The sequence below is a fragment of the Peromyscus maniculatus genome, chromosome 3, assembly GCF_049852395.1.
Source record: "Peromyscus maniculatus bairdii isolate BWxNUB_F1_BW_parent chromosome 3, HU_Pman_BW_mat_3.1, whole genome shotgun sequence".
Classification (NCBI taxonomy): domain Eukaryota; kingdom Metazoa; phylum Chordata; class Mammalia; order Rodentia; family Cricetidae; genus Peromyscus; species Peromyscus maniculatus.
Window position 1 is genome coordinate 21,334,775 of NC_134854.1, and position 22,447 is coordinate 21,357,221.

At 44.1% G+C, this 22,447-nt stretch overlaps 1 protein-coding gene across 12 annotated transcripts in view; it reads right to left on the reverse strand.

Moving 5' to 3' along the window:
- Ppp1r9a (protein phosphatase 1 regulatory subunit 9A) overlaps nucleotides 1-22,447 on the reverse strand; it is a 268,989-nt gene that overhangs the window by 246,311 nt on the left and 231 nt on the right. For 9 of the 12 annotated variants that reach the window (XM_042272774.2, XM_042272773.2, XM_042272772.2 and 6 more), the window contains exon 2: nucleotides 18,634-20,236. In XM_042272774.2, the coding sequence (XP_042128708.1) occupies nucleotides 18,634-20,019 (1,386 nt within the window). In that variant the 5' untranslated portion in view covers nucleotides 20,020-20,236. Of the gene's footprint in view, nucleotides 1-18,633; nucleotides 20,237-21,594; nucleotides 21,891-22,051; nucleotides 22,185-22,447 lie in introns of those variants that run through there. The other 3 variants (XM_076566226.1, XM_076566224.1, XM_016005418.3) reach the window with 2 other exon arrangements.

Genomic DNA, 22,447 nt, shown 5'->3' on the forward strand with positions numbered 1-22,447 from the left:
CAACCAGTAACTGATACAGCATCTGAAACTCACTCAATATGCAGAAAAGAACACATCTAAATTTGCTGCTAGCACACTTCTCAGGGTGAGTTAAGATTCATCAAGCTGGATATGACAGCACATACATGTCCTCCTCGCATTGGGAGCTAAGGCAGGAAGATGGTGTGTTGAAGCTACATGGGGAAACCATGTCTGAGTACAGACAAAAACTTGTACAGAAAAGAAACTGTCTTGGCTTACTGCTTCTGAAAACTAATATTCACATGCACCGCCCTAGGGGGTTGTTTGGGCTCATTATAGTTCTAGTGTTATAGAGAGGAGGGGGAAATGCTGCTGGGGGTGGGGTGCCTGGGGATCTGCAAATAAAGAAGGGAAGTCTTCCAGTTAATGATGCAAAGGAATTGTGCAGAAGGCACACTTCCTCAGTGTGAGTGTACACACTAAACCTCTGCGTGACAGAGGCAAGCACAGCATGGCTCTCAGGATCTCTGGTTCCCAACCTGTCAATAACCTTGGGCACTGTGCCAAGTTTCTATTTTAAGTCCATATTTACTATAGTCCAATAGTACTATCCTACTTTACCAGAAATACAAGGATGCTGTCAGGATGTCTGCACCCCCTTCCCATTCCAGATGAGAAGAAGTTTCTCCCTGTCTGGGTCCACTCGTTTTCTCCAGTCCTTGACTCTAATGGACTACCAATCTACCAGCACGGTTGTTAAGCCTTGGTAATTCTCAAAGTTTTCCAACCTCTTTTCCAAACTGTCTTTGAAGGGCCACTTTTCAAATCATTGTTCTTAGCTTTTTTCACTTAGTAGGATGTGGATCACTGGTAAGTGCTTACCCAGCAAACTCAAGGCCCTGGGTTCAACTACCCACAAAAGAGCCTCCATTAAAAGTTAGTTTTATACAAAATAGCACTTCTCACCATCTTTCTAACCCAGTTTGCCTTAGCTTGCTCTTTAGCAGTCTAGACTGCAACTCTTACAGACATTCAACAATGCAGCCTGTTCACTAGGACTGCTGTATGCCCAGCTCACGTCTGTCCCATACAGTCCATCTTCCATTCTCTAACAGTGTCCTTTCTCTAATTCTAGTCAGTCCTGCCCACATTCAAAACTCCCTGAGTAAATGACACATTCTCAGAAAAGTATGACAAAATGCTTAGTTCAGCACAAAGGCACGTCCTGGTCTGGCTGGCCCTACAGTGCATGCGCAATGTTAAACTAGTTCTTCAGATCTCCAAAAGACAACATTTTCTCTCCTCTTGTGCTCCTCTGTCTCTTTAGCTGCTAAAACTGACTGAACCTTTAGCACAGAGCCTCGCCTCCTCCCAGAGGCTTTCTCTAGCTTGCCTTTGGAAGCCTGGTGCCTTTGCTCTGCACTCCCGGGAATCAGCACACCTCCATCCAAGTGCCACTCCCACTGCATGCTAACTTGGCTCTGGTGCCTACTCTCCCACAGAGATTTAGCTTCTAGCAAGAGCACTTGCTGTATGGGGGTTGGCACAGTGCAGACCCTAGACAAGACAGTCAGATGCAGCAATGTAGACTAAGAACGTATCAGGTCATTGAAAGGGAGGCCTAGGGTTAGAAGACCATAGAAGACGGTGTCTATTTTAGTAAGTCTAGGTGGAATACAACACTGACTTTTACAGTTTTTATCATCATATATTCAAGTAGCCCAGGCTACACAGTGGAGTAACCTTAAACTCTTGACCCTCCAGCCTCTATCACCCAAATATCAGGATTGCAAGCATTCACCAACACGCCCATCTCAAGAATGCTGTAAAAAAAAAAGTCTCCAAAAATGTACATAATCCCAAATAAAGTTAATATATATTCAAAAATCAAATATACAGAAACCCTTGGGGTGCTACCTTGGGGTGCTATTAAAAGCCAATTCTGCCTGAAGAAAATTTGTATGTATACAAATTTTCATGAATAAACAAGGCCATTTCATATTTCATCTTAATAACAACTCTCAGATGTCTTCCAGATAATATAATTCATAAACACACACACACACATGCAAAACAAGAAAGGAAGGAAGGATTTCAAGGCCTAGTTTTCTCATATAGCTTACCACTATTTATAAACCATCAAGAAAAGCCAGACATGAAGGTGTGTACCTGCAATCCCAGCTCAGGACATGTAAGCAGGAGGCTCGGGAGTTCAAGGCCAACCTTGGCTACTTGAGAGTCAACCTCAAGATGGAGGGAAAACGAAACATAGAAAGAGACTTGATAAAACACACACCTGTTTTCTAGATAAACAAACTCACACTCAGAAAGTGTTTGATCAGCGAATGGGACAGCCAACCACCAATGTCCACAGCAAAGCTCTAGGGTCAAAAGCACACACTTCTAAGATCAATACTGTGCGAGTGAAGGAGAAAGGGAAACACCTCTCCAATCACCAAAAACAACAGAAACCTCGTTGTAGGCACAGACATAATTGATAGCCTTTGGAGAGGCTGTTTTTGTTGTTTTGTTTTCTTGTGACAGTCTCACTAGCCCAGGCTGCCCTCTAACTTCGGATACTCCTGCAATCCACTGCCCAAGTTCAATTATAGTCTTTAATTAAATTTCAATTATTTCCATTGTAAGAATACAAATATAGTCACATATTTAAGTTATCAAAGTTCTGGCAAGTTACTGGAGGTCAAAATACCTTTACAACTTTCTGAGGTAGCCTCAATTTTCAGATTCTCTCACAACTAATTACAAGCTTGAGTGATCACTCAAAGCTGAAATAAAGTTAAGGCAAAATGAATACCCCCCTTATTCCTCCACAGCCATATCATACACAACCACACTTTAATGACTATTCCTCTTACTTATGAACTGTCATTACCTTACAGGGCAATAGATGGAGATTTCCCAAATGAAAGAGAGCACACAGCTTGAGTCAAGCAGGGCTATGGCTAGAAAAGATTGCGATCTGTAATGGAATCATTCAGCCTTCCTCCTCAGCAGCTAACTTGAAGGATGTTGCCTATAAATAAATCATACAACCAGCGTACATGACAAATGCTATTAGAATCATTCCAACTTGGCCCCCCCAGTGGGGGAGGGGAGGGATAGAAAAGGAAGAGCAACTGATATGGACTGTGTGCCTACTGTGATAGTTTTGGGGACACACTACTAAACATACAAAGTTCCTGCCATAAGAGTGTAAACAAATGTAAGAAAACCACAGAACAAGGCACTGTGGCGAGCACTTTTAGTGCCAGCACTAAGGAGGGGAGATCCGAGAATCACGTGAGCCCAGGAATTGGAGACCAGCCTCAGTAGTACAGTGTGACTCAAGTATGGGGCATCGAGGCTCACCACTCGGTAGGATCTGGCTGCAAACATGTGATCTTGCACTAGGACTCATGGGGAAGTTCCCTTCTTTGGAAGTTTTTCCAAGAATAAAGGACAATAGAACCAATTTCCTCATTCAAATGCATGGGAAAATCCATAGTTCTCCCTAGAACAGCTTCAGAGAACAGATCATACAACAGACTGATGGCTAACTCTGTGGCTGAAACCTGATGCCAAAGTGCTTGGTCCAACATGGTTCTGTTGCTCTACATGTCTCTGTAATGGCGTACTCATTTTATTTTATTTACTTAGGTTTTGAGACAGGGTCTTGTGTAAGTCCAGGCTGGTTTCAAACTCACTATGGAGCCAAGTATGACCTTGAACTCCTCCTGATCTTCCTGCCTCTACCTCCCAAGTGCTAGGATTATAGATATTTTGCCACCATGCCTGATTGTGGCAGTGTTTGGAGTAAGATTTCCTTCTGTGATGGCATTTTCAACTAGTTGAAAACCCTGAATAATAGAACAATACTATTCTGTTCCCAGCCAACAAGGAATTAGTCAGCCAATGGCTTTTAAACTTTGTGGCAACATCAGCCTCTAATGTGGACACCCATCCTGTAGGCTGATTTGCCAAACTCCATAATCTTGTGAGCCAGATAATTCTCTACAGTAAGTTTCTCTGTGCATTCATAAGGGAGGTGGGAGAGAGAGAAAGGGAGGGAGGGAGGGAGGGAGGGAGGGAGGGAGGGAGGGAGGGAGGGAGGGAGAGAAAGTGCAACATACTGGTTATTTTGCTCTGGTGAACTCAAATTAAACACAGAATATAATGCCTTCAAAAATACTCATCTCAATATTTTTATTTTTTAAGTTTTTTTTCATTTTATGCAAGGTTTATTTCCACCTTCCTCCAACAAGAAGAATGGATTCTGATGGTTCTACTGGATCACCTGGAATCAATGTGCCCCTTTCTAGACTTCAGATAAGAATTTCTTATGACAAGAGCCAAAAATCGGGTTACTCCAAACTGAAGTTCCCAGGAGGTACTTCTGCAAACAGTCCATTTCCTGGGGTCACTACCATTCCCTACAGGCCCTACTCACTACCCTAAGAGGCATGCAGCAATACAAAGTTCTGCACTCATCAAAACCTCCATGGAAGACACAGGCTCTGCTCACCTTGGCATACAAGAGAGTTACCACTGCTTCAAATCAGTACAGAAGACGAACTCATAGAAACTTATTCAAAATCAGAATCATGAAAAGTATTGTCATCCCTGAATTAAAAAGCCTTTTCCCAATGTAATCATTTTTCTAGAGAGAAGTTAAAATATTAGATGTTGCATCTGTTAGTATTGCCTCTTCCTAGAGGAAGAGGTCTTTAAAAATCTACTTATTTATGTTGGACCAGCCAAGAATCACTATCACAAACTCAGAATTCCAAGGAATACTAAAAGAAGTTGCTAGTCATGTTTAGAAAAGGTTAAAGACACCTAATGAAAAATGATGATAAATTTCTGATTACACGGTAAGATGATTTAATTAGGACTTCACTAGAACTCATGAAATGCCAGATTACTTAAACTCTAAGATCAGAATGATCAGTTAATCCAATTAGACCAGAAGCAATACTTTAAATTTGTAATTTCACAGCTCTGCTACACAACAAATATGTGTTTCTCATCATCTATATGCTGCAACATTATTTGCTAAAACTTTTCAAAGGTGGAAGCTGTCCAATACATGAGAGGAAGTGACTCTCTGACTTGAACTAAAAATATTATATACTACTATACAGTCCACTCATACATCAAACAATCTACTCTCAGCCAATATTTTTGTTAGAAACAACAGGAAACTACATATTGGCTGGTGTTGTAAAACAGGAAACACGGTCCAAAGGACTCTGTGGAGGCCTAGACTTCAAAATCCTGCTTTCAACTGTTGTGTGTGATTCTTTTCCACAGGGCTGTATGTAAGCAAGACACTGCAGTTGACATCTCCATTCACCTTTCTAGCCAGGAGGCTCACTGAGCTCAGTAACCCTGCAAATCAACATGAACTCAGAGTTAGACTTTACCAAACATGTATTTGTTATCTTTAGTTAAGATTATTCATTAAGGTTTGTTGCATTTCAAAAGTAGTATACATGATTTCCAAAAAATACTTTAAATGACACATCAGGATTATCTTAACGCAATAGCTGAACTCAAGGGAAACATCTAATGCCTACAGAAATGGTATAGTCATCATTTAAAAAATACTAAAGCCTCTAAGTTATCAAAACATTTAAATGCCATATTCTCTAGGTCTATGGAGTATTTGAAGATTACCTATCCATCTGACACATATTTCTGTAAGTCTGGAAAACCTAACTAACATAACTATAAATACAACAAGCATGGGCTACCATTAATCTGTAAGTCTTATCTACCTAAATACCTGAAAAGCTTAACCACAAACATGGGATCAATTTGATCAAATATTAAATATTATGAACTTGGGCTGCGGATATAGCTGAATAGTAGAGGACTTGCCTTTCTTTGATAGGCCCTAAGTTCAATCCTTAGTCCCACAATCAAACAAACTTAATGAATTTAGCTGGATGTGGTAACCCACAAAAATAACCTCAGCACCAAGTAATCATTTCCCAGAGAGAAGTTAAAACTTTACATGTTGTATCTGTTAGTGTTGCCTTGGACTGAGGATACAGCTGAGTAACTGAGGCAGGAGGATTTTGAGTTTGAGTGCAATCTGGGGTTCATGGGAAATTTACTGATGTTCTTAATATCTTCAACCAGTTATTTTCTGTGATAAGTCCTCCAAAGAAAATTACACTAAAAATTAACTATTAAATTTTTCTTAAGTGTTTTTGCTTGGCAAGGTGGCTCAGCATGTAAAGGCACATGTTGTCCAGCCTGACAGTCTCAGCTCAATTTCTGGGACCCACATAGTAGGAAAGAACAACTCCCACAAGTTGTTCTCTGACCTTCAGATTCATCGTGGCCATGGCGTGTACACACACACACCAATGCACACAACAATACACATAAACAAAATAAAAATTAATAAAGTTAAAATAATAAAAATTGTTAAATTACTTTTGTCAAGTTCTTTAAACTGTTATTGCTGATCCAACTGGATCTACCTATCACCATTTTCTATGAAATAAGTGGTGTGTGTGTGTGTGTGTGTGTGTGTGTGTGTGTGTGTGTGTGTGTGTGTAATTGGTTCTTTCCTTCCACCTTTGTGTGGGATCCAGGGATGGAGATCTTCAGGTTTAAATGATAAGCTTTTACCTGCTGAGCCGTCTCACTGGATCCTGTTTGATTTTTAGAAAGGATCACATGTAGTCTAAGTCAGCCTAAAACTCTTTATACAGTCAAGGATGACCTTGAACTTCTGATCTTCCTGCTGCTCCACCACCAGAGTGCTGGGGATCACTGGCCTGCACCACATGCTTATGACTGTACCCAGAGGTCATACATGCTAGGTAAGCGCTCTATCAACTGAGCTACATGCCCAGTCCATGTAAGAGGCAACATACACTCATTATTGGGAGTTTAGTAAATCTTAAAGAGTACAGACAATTTTTAAACATCACCTTTATTCTTCCCACTCACTTTTATTCTCTCTACCAAGATACCAGAATTAAGAGTTTGATCTACATGATCTACAATCTTTAATCTAGATGTACTTTTTCAAAAATAAAAAAAATGTTTAAAAATACATAAGTATGTAACTATACTGTTTGTTGTGATTCCTCATTCTGAAATCATCTTAGAGAACATGGAGAGATGGTTCAGAAATTCAGAGCCCTTACTGATCTTGCAGAGGACCTGGGTTTGATTTTCAGCACCCACCAAGAAGCTTACAACTATTTGTAGTTCCAATACCAGGGGATCTGATACCTTCTTCTGGCTTCTGTGGGTACCAGGCATGCCTGTGGTACACAGATATACACTCAGGCATACACATAAAATAAATAAATTTTAAAACCCTATAAAGAAATGAGGAGCTACACAATATTATCCTGTAACACATTATGTAGCCATCATGACAAATTCAACCATTCCCGTTACTGGAAATAGGAGTTATTTTTACTTTCTACTAACACAGATAGCATTACAATGTGATCCCGACAAACAATCACTGAGCCAGAAGGCAGCGAACACAGAGAAGTGAGGAAAAAGCCATAGAGTGTAACTGTGGCCTTGTGGGTGAGGTTGGTAGGTAAGAAAAAGAAAGCCTGTGTAGGGATCTGGCTCAGTAGAACAGGCTTTCTTTTTCTCACCTATCAGCCTCACCCACATGGCCACAGGTACACTCTATGGCTTTTACAGGAACTCATAGATCTGCCTGCCTCTGCCTCCTGAGTGTTGGAAGCAAAGGTGTGTGCTAACACCTCCCTGCTATAAATCTTCTTTGTTGTTATTTTTTCTAGACAGGGTTTCTCCATGTAGCCTTTGCTGTCCTGGAACTCACTCTGTAGACCAGGCTGGCCTCGAACTCACAGTACCAAGGGCTTTAAAATAATTTATTAATAATTTTATTTTTTAAAATCTATCTTAAGTAATTTTTTTAAAATCTAGATGCTGCACACACACAAAATTGTATGTGATGTTGGTTCATTTTAAATATTAACTTAGTGTGATATACACATACTTAAGTCAGGGCAGACTTGACTCATGCTATTGCAAGGGTTGGGCACACCCTCCCATGTAGAGATTGTAACTACAATAGAGAGGGGGCTGTCCAAGGATTGAATGCCTTCCCCGAGGGACTGTACTGTGGTACAGTGAGAGTACCTGTGGTCATAAAAAGTGACTGCACTGGTGCATTTTGCCCTATGGCATGTGCTCAAGTGCCCTTCACCTTGGCCCTGTCATGTGACCCTTGTCAGATGCCACCACTATGCTCTCAGATTTTCCAGTCTCTAGACTCGTGAGCTAAATGAACTCACTCCATTAGAGCAACATAAATGGACAATTACCATTCTTCAACTCTATTTGTCCAACCTGGTAACATATGAATCTAAAGGGAACCCCCTCCTCTTGTCTAGGTTCATACTGTGAATTCTTGGTCCTGAGTCTGTGCTGCTTTGAAGGCTGTGGAGCACTTAGGAGGTAGAGTCTGGCTGGTAGAAGTCATTAGGGTAGACCTTTGAAGGCAATGCCTTCTTCGGGTCCCAGCTGAGCACCCTGCCTACAAATATGCCACTTGAGGAGCTCCTAACCATACACATCCCACTGCCCATCACTGTATCACTCCTGACCCCAGGCCTTCCCACCATGATGGACCACACCGAGACCCCCTATGCCTTCCCACTACGATGGACCACACCGAGACCAGGAGCCAAAGTCAACCTTTCTTAAATTGCTTCTGTCAGGTATTTATCACAGAAATGAAAAAGCAACTAATATACTACACATCTTCATACATTTTCATTTCTAGTCTAGACTTTACCCTTTTTGAGACCAAGTGTGGCTAAATAGCCCAGACTAGCCTCCTACTCTCAATCCCTCTGCCTTCTGCCTCAGCATCCTGACTGTATCTGCCTCCTGCCAGCTACAGCCTTTCACTGTTGATCACTGATGATGAGGATGTTTGTAATGTTTTTGTTGGAGACAGGGTCTCCCATGCACACTAACCTAACTATGTAGCTGAAGATGACTTTAAATAACTAATCCTTGCCTCTACCTCCCAAGTGCTGGGATTAACAGGCAAGTCTTAAAGTGTGAAGCATCTAGTCTTATTTTGTAAGACTTATTTGCATTTGTTTTAAGGGTCACAGCTAAGGAAAAATAGATAGGTTCTTGGAACCGTATAAAGTCCTGTGTGAATGTGTATTACTGACATGTTGACACTGTATACACAAACGGCCACAACTCCTACCTGAGATTGCTCCCCTACAGAGGCCTCCTTCAAGATTAGCACCCACCTCCTTGTTCCCCTCTGTTCCTGCAATGTAAAATGCCGTTTCCGGACCACTGCTGGTACACCTCTGCCAGAGAGCAGGGTGCACCAGGTCCCAGCTTTCTGTACCTGTGCTGTCACTCCCTCGACCCAGTCAGGGTAGTCCAAAGCTGGGAAGGTCACAGCAGCACACTACAGAGAACTTCATGCATAACTTATCCTCCATCACCCACAGATAGATATATAAGGATTGGTTCTAACACTGCAAATACATCTTTTAAAATCCCAGCGACATACACTAAATAAGCAAACAAAACTTGCTCTTAGGATATAGAATTTCTGAGTATCTTCACACATGAACTATTTCGTTTCTTTGTGCAGATTGCTTTGTGAGAAAGAAACAGCTAGTTAGGCTGAAAATTTAGGAACTGTGCAAAAAAATTATCAATACTTCAATCATGCTGAAGTATGCTATGAAGCTATTTCCAGAACAAAAGTGAGTGGAAGCAATTAATATGTCAGCAACTAGATCACCCAAAATTCTTTCTTTCTTCTTAGTTCTTCAGCAGGGGTTTAATATATAGTCAACCCATACTTTCAAAAGCCACACTGCTCTCAAATCCACTCTAGCAAAATGACTTCCTTCAACTGAATATTTTAATCACTTTTAAGATTTTAGTAGAAGCCATGATGCAAATGAGAATCAGAAGCAATATAATATAAGCTATTCATTTAACAGTTTAACAAAAGATACCCTTAAATTTCCTTTTTCAAATAATGCCACAAATGTATCTGATTATTGTCCACTACAGTTACATTTAAGATACAACCAGAGAATTACAAAAGTTTATCATAAGCAATGATCTTAGTAAAACCCACAAATTAGAAATTTCAATTACACATGAGAAATCCAAAGCCTCAAGAGGCAGATTTGTTCACATCTAGAGACATTAATTCTCAGAGCTATTTTCATCATTATCACTTAATAAGGGTTAAGAGCAATATATATGGTAGGTTTCCATGAAAATAAATACATAAATGCTGCCTTCCTGCAACAAGTAAGCATATGAAATCTACAGTGACAAGTGTTTAAGTAAAGACTGAAGTTTGCCCATAAAGAATTCCAATCAACATAAAAGATACTGAAAGCAATAACAAAGCACAGTAGGGAAGAAACAACCATCAAATCATTAGGGAAAGGGTTCCTTCTTCCAAAAAAAAAAAAAAAAAAAAGCATACTGATGGAAATCAGTATTAGCATAAGCGGGTTTTCTGAAACCCTGTGCTGAATCACACACTCCTGTGTCAACAGCAGCCCTTTAGAGCACCTGAACAGGACTGCACGCTGAGGAAGCTGGTGCCCAAGTTTAATTCCAGCAACTGCAAGGCAGAGGTAGAGGCATCACTCCAACCTGGTCTGCCTAGGGAGTTCCAAACTAGATGGCACTAGCAAGCAACACCTTGCTTTGAAACACCTCTCCCTAGAAAGGGAAGTGCATTGGACAAGCAAGGGAGCTATCCCAGTCACCCTCTGCCATATAATCATACATTCCCCATCCACCTTGCCGTCTACTCTTTCCTAGGTCCTGAATCTTCTCTGTCTGATGAAACTGCACTAAAAGGCGGACAGTATTTGTCTTCCTGTGTTTGCTGTCTAGGCTCCCCTGTAGCCTGCCATCCTCTCTAATTTAACATGCCATGTTCACGGTATCTCCAACATTCTTTAAAAAGCATCTCCTGACTCCATGTACACAACATGTCCAGAAGCGGCAAAGCCATGCAGTCAGGAAGCAGATTACTGTTTGCCAAGGGGTCAAGGGAAAGAAACTGGCAATGATTAACAACAGGCTTGAGTTTGTTTTGCTGGGTTGTAGAAACATTTTTGAATTAGATATTAGGGATAGTTACACAAGACTGTAAAAAGTGGATTCTAGCCGGGCGGTGGTGGCGCACGCCTTTAATCCCAGCACTCGGGAGGCAGAGGCAGGCGGATCTCTGTGAGTTCGAGGCCAGTCTGGGCTACCAAGTGAGCTCCAGGAAAGGCGCAAAGCTACACAGAGAAACCCTGTCTCGGAAAAAAAAAAAAAAAAAAAGTGGATTCTATACTAGAAATGGTGGATTTTTAAGCTATTTGAATTATTTCAATACAAAAATGCAAATCAACATTCAATGCACAAAAACAAGTGCACAGACACACAGCATGCCCTTCCTTTTAATTTTCCTTTTCCCCCTCCAAAGAATAAACTCCCCATGAGAATTATTCAAGCTTGCCGGGCGGTGGTGGCGCACGCCTTTAATCCCAGCACTCGGGAGGTAGAGGCAGGCGAATCTCTGTGAATTCGAGGCCAGCCTGGGCTACAGAGTGAGTTCCAGGAAAAGGCGCAAAGCTACACAGAGAAACCCTGTCTCAAAAACAAAACAAAACAAAACAAACAAACAAAAAAAGAATTATTCAAGCTGAAGATCATCTTTTGGCAAAATGCTAACGATGGCTTCCTTGAGCGACTAGGAACTTACATTACTTTAAGCAGTTGCAGCTCTAAATTTCTGTTACCAAGGTGAAGAGATTAACGCCGGGGAAAATTAAAAAAGTGACTAGGAAGAAAAGTATAAAGCAGCATAAAAGCAGCAAATGGTTTTCTGAGTCTAGGCGAGCAGTGCCCGTTCGTTTGCTCAGAACTTAATTGGCTTTCTGAGCAAATCCCTAAGCTATCGTTTTGTGTGTGGTAATGAAGATGTCAGGAAAAATCGAACGCAGATAAGACTTAAATCAAATCACTTCATATGAGAAGGTAGTTGGATTAATGAGGTAAACTATGTATTAACATTAACAGTTATTTTCCCCAAATTTGGGATCTTACTTCTAAAGCTCACGAATCCAGCAACCTATGCTCATGTAAGGAGGTTCAGAGCAAAGACAAAATAGTTATGCTTCAGAAAAACCTCAAATTCTGCTGTAAAATGCAAGGCGACAGCAAACATAATTTGCTGTAGGAAAAAAAAATCTCTTTTTAAACAAATGATAATCGTTCAGTGAACAAGAACAAAGAGTCTTGAATTTTAGGCAAGGGACTGATTTTTACATATATTATTTGATTCTGCATAGTATATTCAATTAGTTGACATTTTTCATTTGCCTCATTACGAATCATAGTCACTTTATAAAACATCAAAATGTAAGAGGAAATCCAATTTCAATATTATGCCTTCAAAGTAATCCAAATAAAAACAAACTAATTAAGATGACAATGCTTATATTTTCCTCTAGAAGCTTATTGATTTAGATGCCCCAAAGAATGAAAGAAACGGAATTTCTAAGCCAACCAAGAACTTCCTCCTCCTGTCCCTTTATAATAAAAGCCACAGGAGGGTCTAGGATGTGGCATTTGAATGACCCAAACTCCTTCTGAATGCAAAGATCATAATCCACTTCGGCATCCGGAAACAGAGCAACTTACATAACTGGAATTTAGTCTCACTTCATCAGCAAAGAATCCTCTTCCACACAACCTGTTAGCACAGCTACATCCCAGGCGCAGACCCCTGATCATCTTATGGCCAGCTTCTTTTGGGAGCCGAACACTGTTTCACCCCGAAATCCAAAGAGGGGTCTGGGGACCAACAGCACTGATGCCACTTAGGGCCTTGTTAAAAATGCAGAACCTCTCTGATATGATGGCATACACTTGTAATCTCAGCACTCAGACAGCTGAGGCAAAAATGTCAAGAGTTCAAGACCACACTGGGCCACAAAACATGTTTCAGGCCAACTAGGGAGGGCTACCTAAGTAGATCTTATCCCAAGAACAAAATAGGAACAAAAAAGCAAATATGAACTCTTAGATTCCCGTCCAGACCTACTGTTGAATAAGTTTGCTACAGTATCTTAAAATACTAAATTATACTACAGAGGTCAAGGAAACATGGAGACTCAAGATTTAGTTCATTGGTAGTTTTCGACTAGCATGCCTAAGTCCCCGGGTTCAATACCTGCACTGCCCACTCCTACCCCCCACAAAAAAAATAAAAGAAAACAAATGTGCTGAATGAAAGTCCTAAGTGACATCAAATGTGGGAAACAGCTTATGAGAAAGAAGCACCACAGGCCTGGGTAAGTGCAGATAATGAATATGTAAACTGGTAGTGCAAAGGCAAAATTCAGAAAATATATTTAAAATAGGTAAGTTAGTAACCACCTGATATTATAAAAATAGAGCACATAGGAAATGTGACAAAAAGAAAGAGGCTGAAGGGACTAAAACATGAAGTCATCATTATGTCATCTGAGCAACTCTGTCACCTCCCTATAAAGCTGCTGGCTGCACACATGCCAACTGGCATTATTCTGCAATGGTAGGTGGGGGGTGGGGTGGGAATCGCCCAAAGGAAAGCAAATAAAACCTGTGACTGGCCAAGGGTTGATGTCACACGCCTTTAATCCCAGCACTCACGAGGCAGAGGCAGGTGGGTCTCTGAGTTCCAGGACAGCCTGGTCTATACAGAGAAAACTCTGTCTTGAAAACAACAAACAAAAAACAAAAAAATAATAACTGTGGCTCATCAGGCTTGCAAAGTCACAACTATACCCAGTGTGCTTGTCCCATATCAATACTGACCAGCGAATCTTTAGTACATTGATATTTCGGTCCCAGTATCAGCTCTGGTCTTCAGATGCTTGCCATCAACGTAGGAGGGCTGGTGTTAAAGAGCTAGACAAGGCCAGCTCAGGCTACATAGCAAGACTCACAAAAAAAGAAAGAAAGAAAGGACAGGTGAACACAGCACCCACGAGCCAGGAGACAGGGAGTAGGTAGCATGAAGGTCAAGTGCAGGTAGGCAAGCACTCCACCTCGGAGCTAAGTGCCCCGCCCTCTGCATCTTATCATAAGGGTATCAACCTACTCCACGGCTCTCCTCTTGCTTCTGGGCCTGGGTTTTAAATTGAGCTGAGAATTCCAGATTGGATCTGTTGTATCACCTCTGCAACGGCTCTGCACCATACTGGATTAAATCACTGCATGGAGGTAATTTCTCAGGGAACACCTACAGAAACAGAATCTGCATTTCAACAGGATCTCCGAGTGATTCATATGCATATTACAGTTTAAGAAGCACTGTTGAAACTTAAAGCCTCCACAGACACAGAAAGTGGGTCTCAGAACTCTGCTCTGAGCATCATCAGGACTGAACAAAACGCACTCCCTGCCCAGGTCAGTGACTGAGCCCCACGAGGCAGCAAACCCACTGAGAGCCATCCTCCAGAGCTCCTGTAACAGTGAAAAGAGCACCTCCGCCCTTGCCTGTCCTTCACAGACAGGATCACTAAAGTGCAGCACAGTTTGAGAAACACTCCAAGCAGGTAACACAATGCACGGGAACATCAACTCTGCAATCTCACACTGCTGGGAGTTCAGAAAACCTCCTCTTTCAGAGGATGCTATTTCAAGAATACAAACCCAAAGAATATTAAGGCTTCTAGTAACAAGAAAGGGTTCCTTAATGAGGCTGTGATGACCTTACAAAGGTCACCACACAGCAGATGAGACCGAAAAGCCGTGTTAATGGGATGCCCACCTCCCATCCATCCCTTTCCTGGGACAAATGCTCTCATGGGTTTTATTCATAGTCTTTCTGACACATACTAGAGGCTCAGGCTCAGTAAATGTTCTAAAATGATAGAAAAAAAGTGACAAAGGTTACTTTTGCTGGCCTTTATTGATAGAAAGCACATCTACTTTAATTAAATTCCTTAGTTTTGAGAAGTTTCTGAAAATTAAAACATCGCTCTATACCTCAAATTAACAAGGTCATAACATTCTCCCACCCCATATCTTCAAGGTAAGGTTTGTACTTCCTATTAGTAATCCTATTCTGATATTCCATGGCCCCATTGAATACATCAATCTGTACAATTAGAAACAATTGTGCCTGTGAAGGATGGGGAAATCACACGAAGTGTTAGCCGGCAATCCAATCGGATTGTTTGGATGAGGGGAGGATACTGCAACCGTTTCTTACGATGTATCTCAATGGCTTGAACTTTCAGCTCTGCTGCTCCAGCCTTCCCGGTCCTAAGATTATAGACATGTGCCACTATGTCTCAGTCAATCTGACCCGTTTCAAATAACTAATGAATACAAGGAATATGATGCAAAGATCAACTATTATTTTTGTTTGCTTGTTTTTTCTGGGTCCATATTTATGAGCTCTTAAGGTAACATTTTATTCAAAATTTCTATAAGAAAACTGAACTAGACATTAGAGACAGTATCACACGCACAAAGCTCATACACAAGACTAATGATGCACTAAAGGTGTTGGGAATGTTCAGCCTAGTAAAGAAAAAGATTATCAAGAGTGCAAAACTTCCACACATTATTTCTGAAAAGAATATGCTCTCTATTGCTTCTCAAAGAGCAAGTGTTTAAATATCAAAGAAAAGGACTCTGATCTTAACTTTCCATTGCCTAAAGAAAGCTTTACGAAGATAAGCAAACATATACAGTGAATGGTGAATGCATTCTGTTTCAAATAACGTACTGAATCCCTGTCACAACACATCAGGTAGAGCCAAGAACTATCCAAGGACTCAAAGACACCAGACATTTGGGTACGGTTTTGTTACACTGTTGAACCTGAGTTTATTGTAAAGAAAATGTAGGCAAGAACTGACTACTCCGTCACAGAAGGGCTGCTCTTACAGAAGGGAGTGTCTTCTGCAGCTGGCGGCATGACAGACACAGGGTGAAAGTACAGAAGGACTTGGGGGATTTCGTTTTTCAATTACCACTCTCTGAAGCAAATAAAACCTTAAATGGGAGTGACCACATCTCCATCCTCGGTAGAAAGCAGCTTTCAAAGGTCCAAGTGTCTCCACTGTCATGCTGAACAAGGACAGCAACAAGAAAGAGTGATTGTCCTCTTCATTACAGAGGAGATAAGAACGGCACTTCTGTTCGCACACTTAAACCACTCCAACGAGGCCCTCTAACTGCCCAGGGAAGGCCAAATGCCCTCAGTGACTCCGATCTTACCACAGCCCACATTCTTTATTAAATGGGCTAAATGTACACATTGTCGTTCTTTTCTTCAGGAAACCCAGAAACCAGAACGTCTGAATTTGACATTTTCATACCCAAAGAGCTGGTTTGTTCCCATACGAAGACTTTAAATGACAAAGCCTTTTAAATCCATCACACAAACTACTACGCAGTTACGTTCTGAGCATCAGAGGACCCAAATATAAGGCTGATGTCCCACAAGGCTCAATGGCTAACACTCTAGATGACAAATTTTCATAATCTGCTAGTCCCCTGCTTTCAGCAGTCAGTGGCTGGGATTAACAAACTCTTTGAAGAGTTATTTCAGTTATGCATCTCTTGTTCAGTGTGAAACAGTTTCATCTTACTGGCTCCTTCCTAAGGGGAAGAAAGAGGATGTTCAAAGGACAGCTGAATAGGGAATTTGAGAGCTCACTGGACAGGCTTGGGGAGAGAATACCTTTGAAGATGATGCCTAAAAGTGGGAACCACCCCAAGGACAGGTGAGCAGAGAGACTTAATACAAGAAAGTATCAAAACATACAAAAACACAGCTTACTCTCAAGCTAAAGCTGTGCCTCTGGTTCATTTTAAACACAGGCAAACTACATGTGGCCATTCTGACCTAGGACGTCACCTTATACTAATAAAGTAAAACTCTGCCTTACTAACATCTAGACAGAATTTCATAGAATACTGCTTTATGTCAAAATAATACTGGCTAATCCCAGCAGTGGCAGGCATTTCTGTGGGTATTTCCATGTAAGTTCTCTACCTCACAGCTTCGTGCAAGTTCATGGGACAGAAAAAAAAAAACAAAACAAAAACAATGGACAGTGACTTTAGGTTCTGAGGAGCAAACTGACAAAGCTATGATATCGAATTCCAAATCTATCATCTCTGCAGCATGCATGCTCGCAGCAATACCTAGAAAGTGGCATCAAACAACACACTTGCTCCACAACTCCCCAGGCTCCCCAGAGATGATGCCAGATTCTGAGGACAGAGCTGGTGAGCAAGTCCACTCTGAAAAAGCACTCCAGGGGGGAAGGGGAAAGCACTCCAGGGGGGAAGGGGGAAAGCACTCCAGGGGGGAGGTGGGAAAGCACTCCAGGGGGGAGGGGGGAAAGCACTCCAGGGGGGAGGGGGGAAAGCACTCCAGGGGGGAGGGAGGAAAGCACTCCAGGGGGGAGGGGGGAAGCACTCCAGGGGGGAGGGGGAAAGCACTCCAGGGGGGAGGTGGGAAAGCACTCCAGGGGGGAGGGGGAAAGCACTCCAGGGGGGAGGGGGGAAAGCACTCCAGGGGGGAGGGGGGAAAGCACTCCAGGGGGGAGGGGGGAAAGCACTCCAGGGGGGAGGGGGGAAGCACTCCAGGGGGGAGGGGGGAAAGCACTCCAGGGGGGAGGGGGGAAGCACTCCAGGGGGGAGGGGGGAAAGCACTCCAGGGGGGAGGGGGAAAGCACTCCAGGGGGGAGGGGGGAAAGCACTCCAGGGGGGAGGGGGAAAGCACTCCAGGGGGGAGGGGGGAAGCACTCCAGGGGATTCTGATGTTCCACCCACAGCCTCCTGCCCTTACGGCCACTGCCACTTATTACATCCCAGCGCCCGCTCCTGAGACACTTTGTGCTCTTCTTCTACACCAAATGCTAGCTAAGAGAAATCATTAGAATAAAACATCTGAATTCAATTGGCATTTATCCAGTTTTTAAGGGGTAAAAATAAACCCATGAATGGCAAGTCAACTATGCTTCCTTTCACAAAACTTCACTGTAAAGCTACATAACAATTTCTGAAATCGAAGTTGTGTACAGTCACGGCTTTGCAAAGTATTTGTCAGCTAATACAGTTCCATAAAGCAAATGTTCACAAACAAGTAGCAATGCAAAAAGAAAAAAAAAATAGTTCAGCAACATGATCCACTTACCCTGAAGCAAGGAATAACTCCGACACATTAAAGCAAATAAAGAAAATGATTTCGAGGCTGGCATAAATCCCCCGTCGTACCTCTTATACCCTGTATCTTAGAACGTAGAGTCAGATGTGATTATTGATCGGTAATCTTAAGAACCCCTTGTAGAAGTCGTTGTATTTCAAAGCCTCCTGCTTTTCACTGTTCCGGCTGCTCGGACCACTCCACTGAAATGTATCTCACAAACTTCTTCAACTCGCTTATTTCTCCCTGGTTGTTTATGCCCACCGATCAGCACGGTAACCTCTCCCACCTCCCCAGTGCCACCCTTCTGAGATCAGCCCACAGCAGGTGCATGCCACAACCTCGAATTTCTTACAAAATCAAGCAGTTGTCAGATCTATCCTGCATAGGCCCCAAGGCTGAAAGGAAACTTAGGGAACAATCTGAAAAAGCATACTTACCTTAATCGGAGCACAACTAAACTTAATTTTCCTGTTTGCTGGGATTTCTTCTTCCTCTGGCAACCCAACTATCTCGGAGTACTCCATATCGGGCTGATAGTAATTGTTCTCGTCACTGTCGTCCTCTTCGTCCTGCTCAGTGCCTGTCTCCCCCCAGTCGGAGTTATACCTGGATCTCACCCTGTACACGTTATAGTCACTGTGCATGTACACATGGGAACCCTCGTAACTATTTGAGTCTTCGGGTACTTCTCTGCCACAGCTGGATGCAGAAGCATCAGGAGAGGTTACATCACCACCTGTAAGGTCTTTCTTCTGCTGCCCTGCTGTCTCACTGCCGACCACATTAGCTTCAGCGTCTTCTAAAGCTTCTTTCTGTGGTGAGAGTATATCAGACTTTGGCATTGCCTGGTTTTCAGCAGAGGGTTCTTCAGGAATATCTTTGTCAGTGCTGCCCAGAGTCTCTTGGTGAGATGGGAAGTCCTCGGCTTCCTTGCTCGGCTGGAGCTCTTCACTAGGCAACGAAGCTAGAGAGGCACCTTTCTGAGCCACTTGTGGAGCTGCGCTGCTCTGCTGGGCATCCTCTGCATCAACAGCTTGTTTGTTTGAAGACCTTGCATTCGAATCCTTGAGGTGGCCAAAGGTATCAAGGTTGGTAACGGTAACCGATGGTAAATTCAGAGGGTAGTGCCCGGTCACTGAGAAGTCACTGCTGTCAGCCTTCTCAGAAATGATGGCACCCGGAGACTCGGTGCTCTCAAATACTGCACTCAGTTGACTCACTGTTGGGGAGACAGCTTCAGTCCGGGGGCTCAGGCTGTCCAAGGAATCACTGCTGCCTCTGTTGGACTTGGAGCCACCCCAGTCATCCTGTGCTTCAGTCCCTCCGGCTTTCTCTGTCTTTGGGGAATAGCGATGATTGTACCCTGACTCAGGCACACTTCTCTCAAACATCTTTCGAGTCTCTGTGAACTTAGCATATGAAGGGCCATCGTGCATTGTGTCAAACCTACTAATTCGTTCAGAAACAGAGGACTCCAACTTAACCACTGAGCCATCCGTTTTCTCCACAAATTCTTTGGGCTTCATTCTTCTCTGAGGGGATGAAGGTCTACCTTTTCCCCTCGTTTTGGCAACGACAGCAGCATTCTCATTGGGTTCCATACCCATCTGCATAAATAGGTTTTTAATTCTGTTGACATTGGAGCCATATTTCCTCCCCCTGTTCTGCTGGGGGCCCTCGCCATCTTTTGTTTTCTGTTCCCCATCTGACTTGGGTTTGTCAAAAGTACTTTTCAGTGCCTGGAACTCTGTTCTGTATGCATTCCTGTGAGGAGAGGCGCTTCTGAGCGTGGTGCGTTCACCTGAAGCCTCGGCTTTCAACATTTTCACTTCAAGGGTGAAGAGCCAATGCTCATAATGATAAGGGGAAAAACAACAAAAAGAAAAACACCTCTCTTCCTAACCCCCAGTACCGGGTCAAGCAAAGGACCTCTCGAGTGGCATACTTTTCCAGTGATGATCCCAACGGGTGTGTTAGCAATTTATTCAACAGTCAAAAGTTACACAAAATGGCTTTTTCAAAGCAAGGCTAGAGGTTCGTCTGTAATAGAAAAGAACGAGTTTCTGAATTCATGTGTTTCTCTGAATTCCTATTTAGTCAGCTAATCAACATTTAACACACACTTTATGTTCCAAGTGGTTTTGCCACATAGTAAATACATTACTTCGAAATGGGACATTAAGGTTAAGAAACTAAAAAGTTATTCTGATTGGTCTTTGGTAACAAAAGTGTTTCAAACATAACTTGGAGATCCTTAAAAATGCCACCACCTCCTCCTCCTCCTCCTCCTCCTCCTCCTCCTCCTCCTCCTCCTCCTCCTCCCTACCCCTTCCCACCTGCACCCCACCCCTCCCCCACACTTGGCAGTAATGCTTTAGCCTAAGTTTGGGTATTTCTGTGAATGACTATGAAAGAAATGGACAACTCATACACTCCTCAAAAAGTCCTCAAAGTGGCCACTTAATTTGGGAATTTTCCATAATCGTGCAGGACAGGGAAAAGTTTGGAGTCTATGTTTCCAAACTCTAAAATATGCCAAAGAGGCTTATTTGGGGGCTCTGATCCAATATTCTCAACCACAGCATGCTCAAAGTAAAAATTTCAGTGCAATTCCAGGACAAAACAGGCAGAAGTAAGTTCTGGAATGTCCATGAAGTTCCACTACAAGTTGTTCTAAGCATTGTTTGGAAGTTTCCTAGGCAAGAGGCTAATATTAATTAGGGAGTGGGATGTAGTCTCGTGGGAATAGATGCATGAGAACGCAACAATCAGAAATCAAGTATACCATGACACTTCCTTCCACAGCCCTGGTTTGTCTATTCCTTCTGGCCCCTAACTTACTACAAGCTAGGGGTGGAGAGTGAACAAAACGAAATGCAAAGGCCATGCATGCTTGCTGTGCTCCAGCCCACAGCTGGATTTTCCATCAATATGCAGCAGTCCCACACTTCAGGCAGTCACTGCAGTTCTAAACATGTTTCATTTGGGTTTGGCTTGGTTTGGTTTAATATTAGACCGAACCCCATCACCCTCACACCCCATCAGCTGAGGAAGCCCACACTTTCACTCAAATCAGCTCCAAACTCGCCTCCTGGCCCAGCATGCATGCATGGCCCATGCAGGCAAACAAAAAAGGCTTTCTGAGTGTGGTGCCTGTGGTTTGGGGGGTTGTTGTTTTGTTTTGGGGGTTTTCTTTTCCTTTATTTCTTTTTTCTTTTTTTGTAAAGCGTTGACAATGTCCTTTTACCCATCCACACCCTCCCCTCTCCCCTAGTCGCACACCCCGGTCCCTCCCCCGCCAGTTCGAGCCCGAGGGGGCGGAGGCGGGGGCGAAGGGGCCGCCGGGGATTGAAAAAAAAAACCTGCCCTCACAAAAGACAAACATAAATAACACCAACTTGAGAGGCAGCCGGTTCCCAAGCCTGCTTCGGGACGCAATCCCTCGGCCCCGGGGCAGGGCCGGGAGAGCAGGTGACGCCAAGCGCTACGGTAGGAGGTCGCAGTCTAGCTTTGGGCCAAGAAGCACCTGAAGTCCTAACACATGGGCTGCGGCTCCCGGCGGCTGCCAGGCGGCTGCCAGCGTGTGTGGCACCGGGCAGGGACGAGCTCCCCGGGCCACGTTAAGCCGAGAGAGCAAAGGAGAGGGTGATGAGCACCCGGTGCCCCTGTTTTTTCCTCCCGGGGTGCCGGGAGACAATAGATCCCACGGATAGCGCCTCGGCTTCTCACCCCGGCGCTCCCGACCGCAGCCCACCCACCCCCGCCCGCCCGCCCGCCCGCGGGTCCGCCTTTGTGCACGCCGCCGCCGCGTCCCCGCGCTCCCGCCGCCCCGCCGCCCGCACGCCGCCCCCTTACCGAGCGGCCCGGCCCCGCCGGGCGGGAGGTCGGACTCCTCCGGCAGCCCCCCCCCTCCCGCCCGTCCGTCCGTCCGTCCGTCCGCGGGGGGGCGGACGTGCGGGCTCGGCGCCGACCGTGTGCCCTCCGCCCGCTCGTCACGGCGCGGCGCGCGCGGCGGCCGCCTGCACTCGCGCCTCGGCCCCCACGCGCGTCCTCCCCGCGCGGGGCGGCCCCGGGACGCGCGCTGCGCTCCCCACCCCCGCTCCCCCCCACACCCCAGCACACACACACACACACGCCATGGCGGCCCGGCCCGGGGTGGGGGGGCCCGACGCGCTAGCACCCGGGGCTGCGGCCTGGGGCTGGGACGCGGCTCGGCCCACGTGCGGGCCCCCCGGGCCGGGCCCCGAGGCC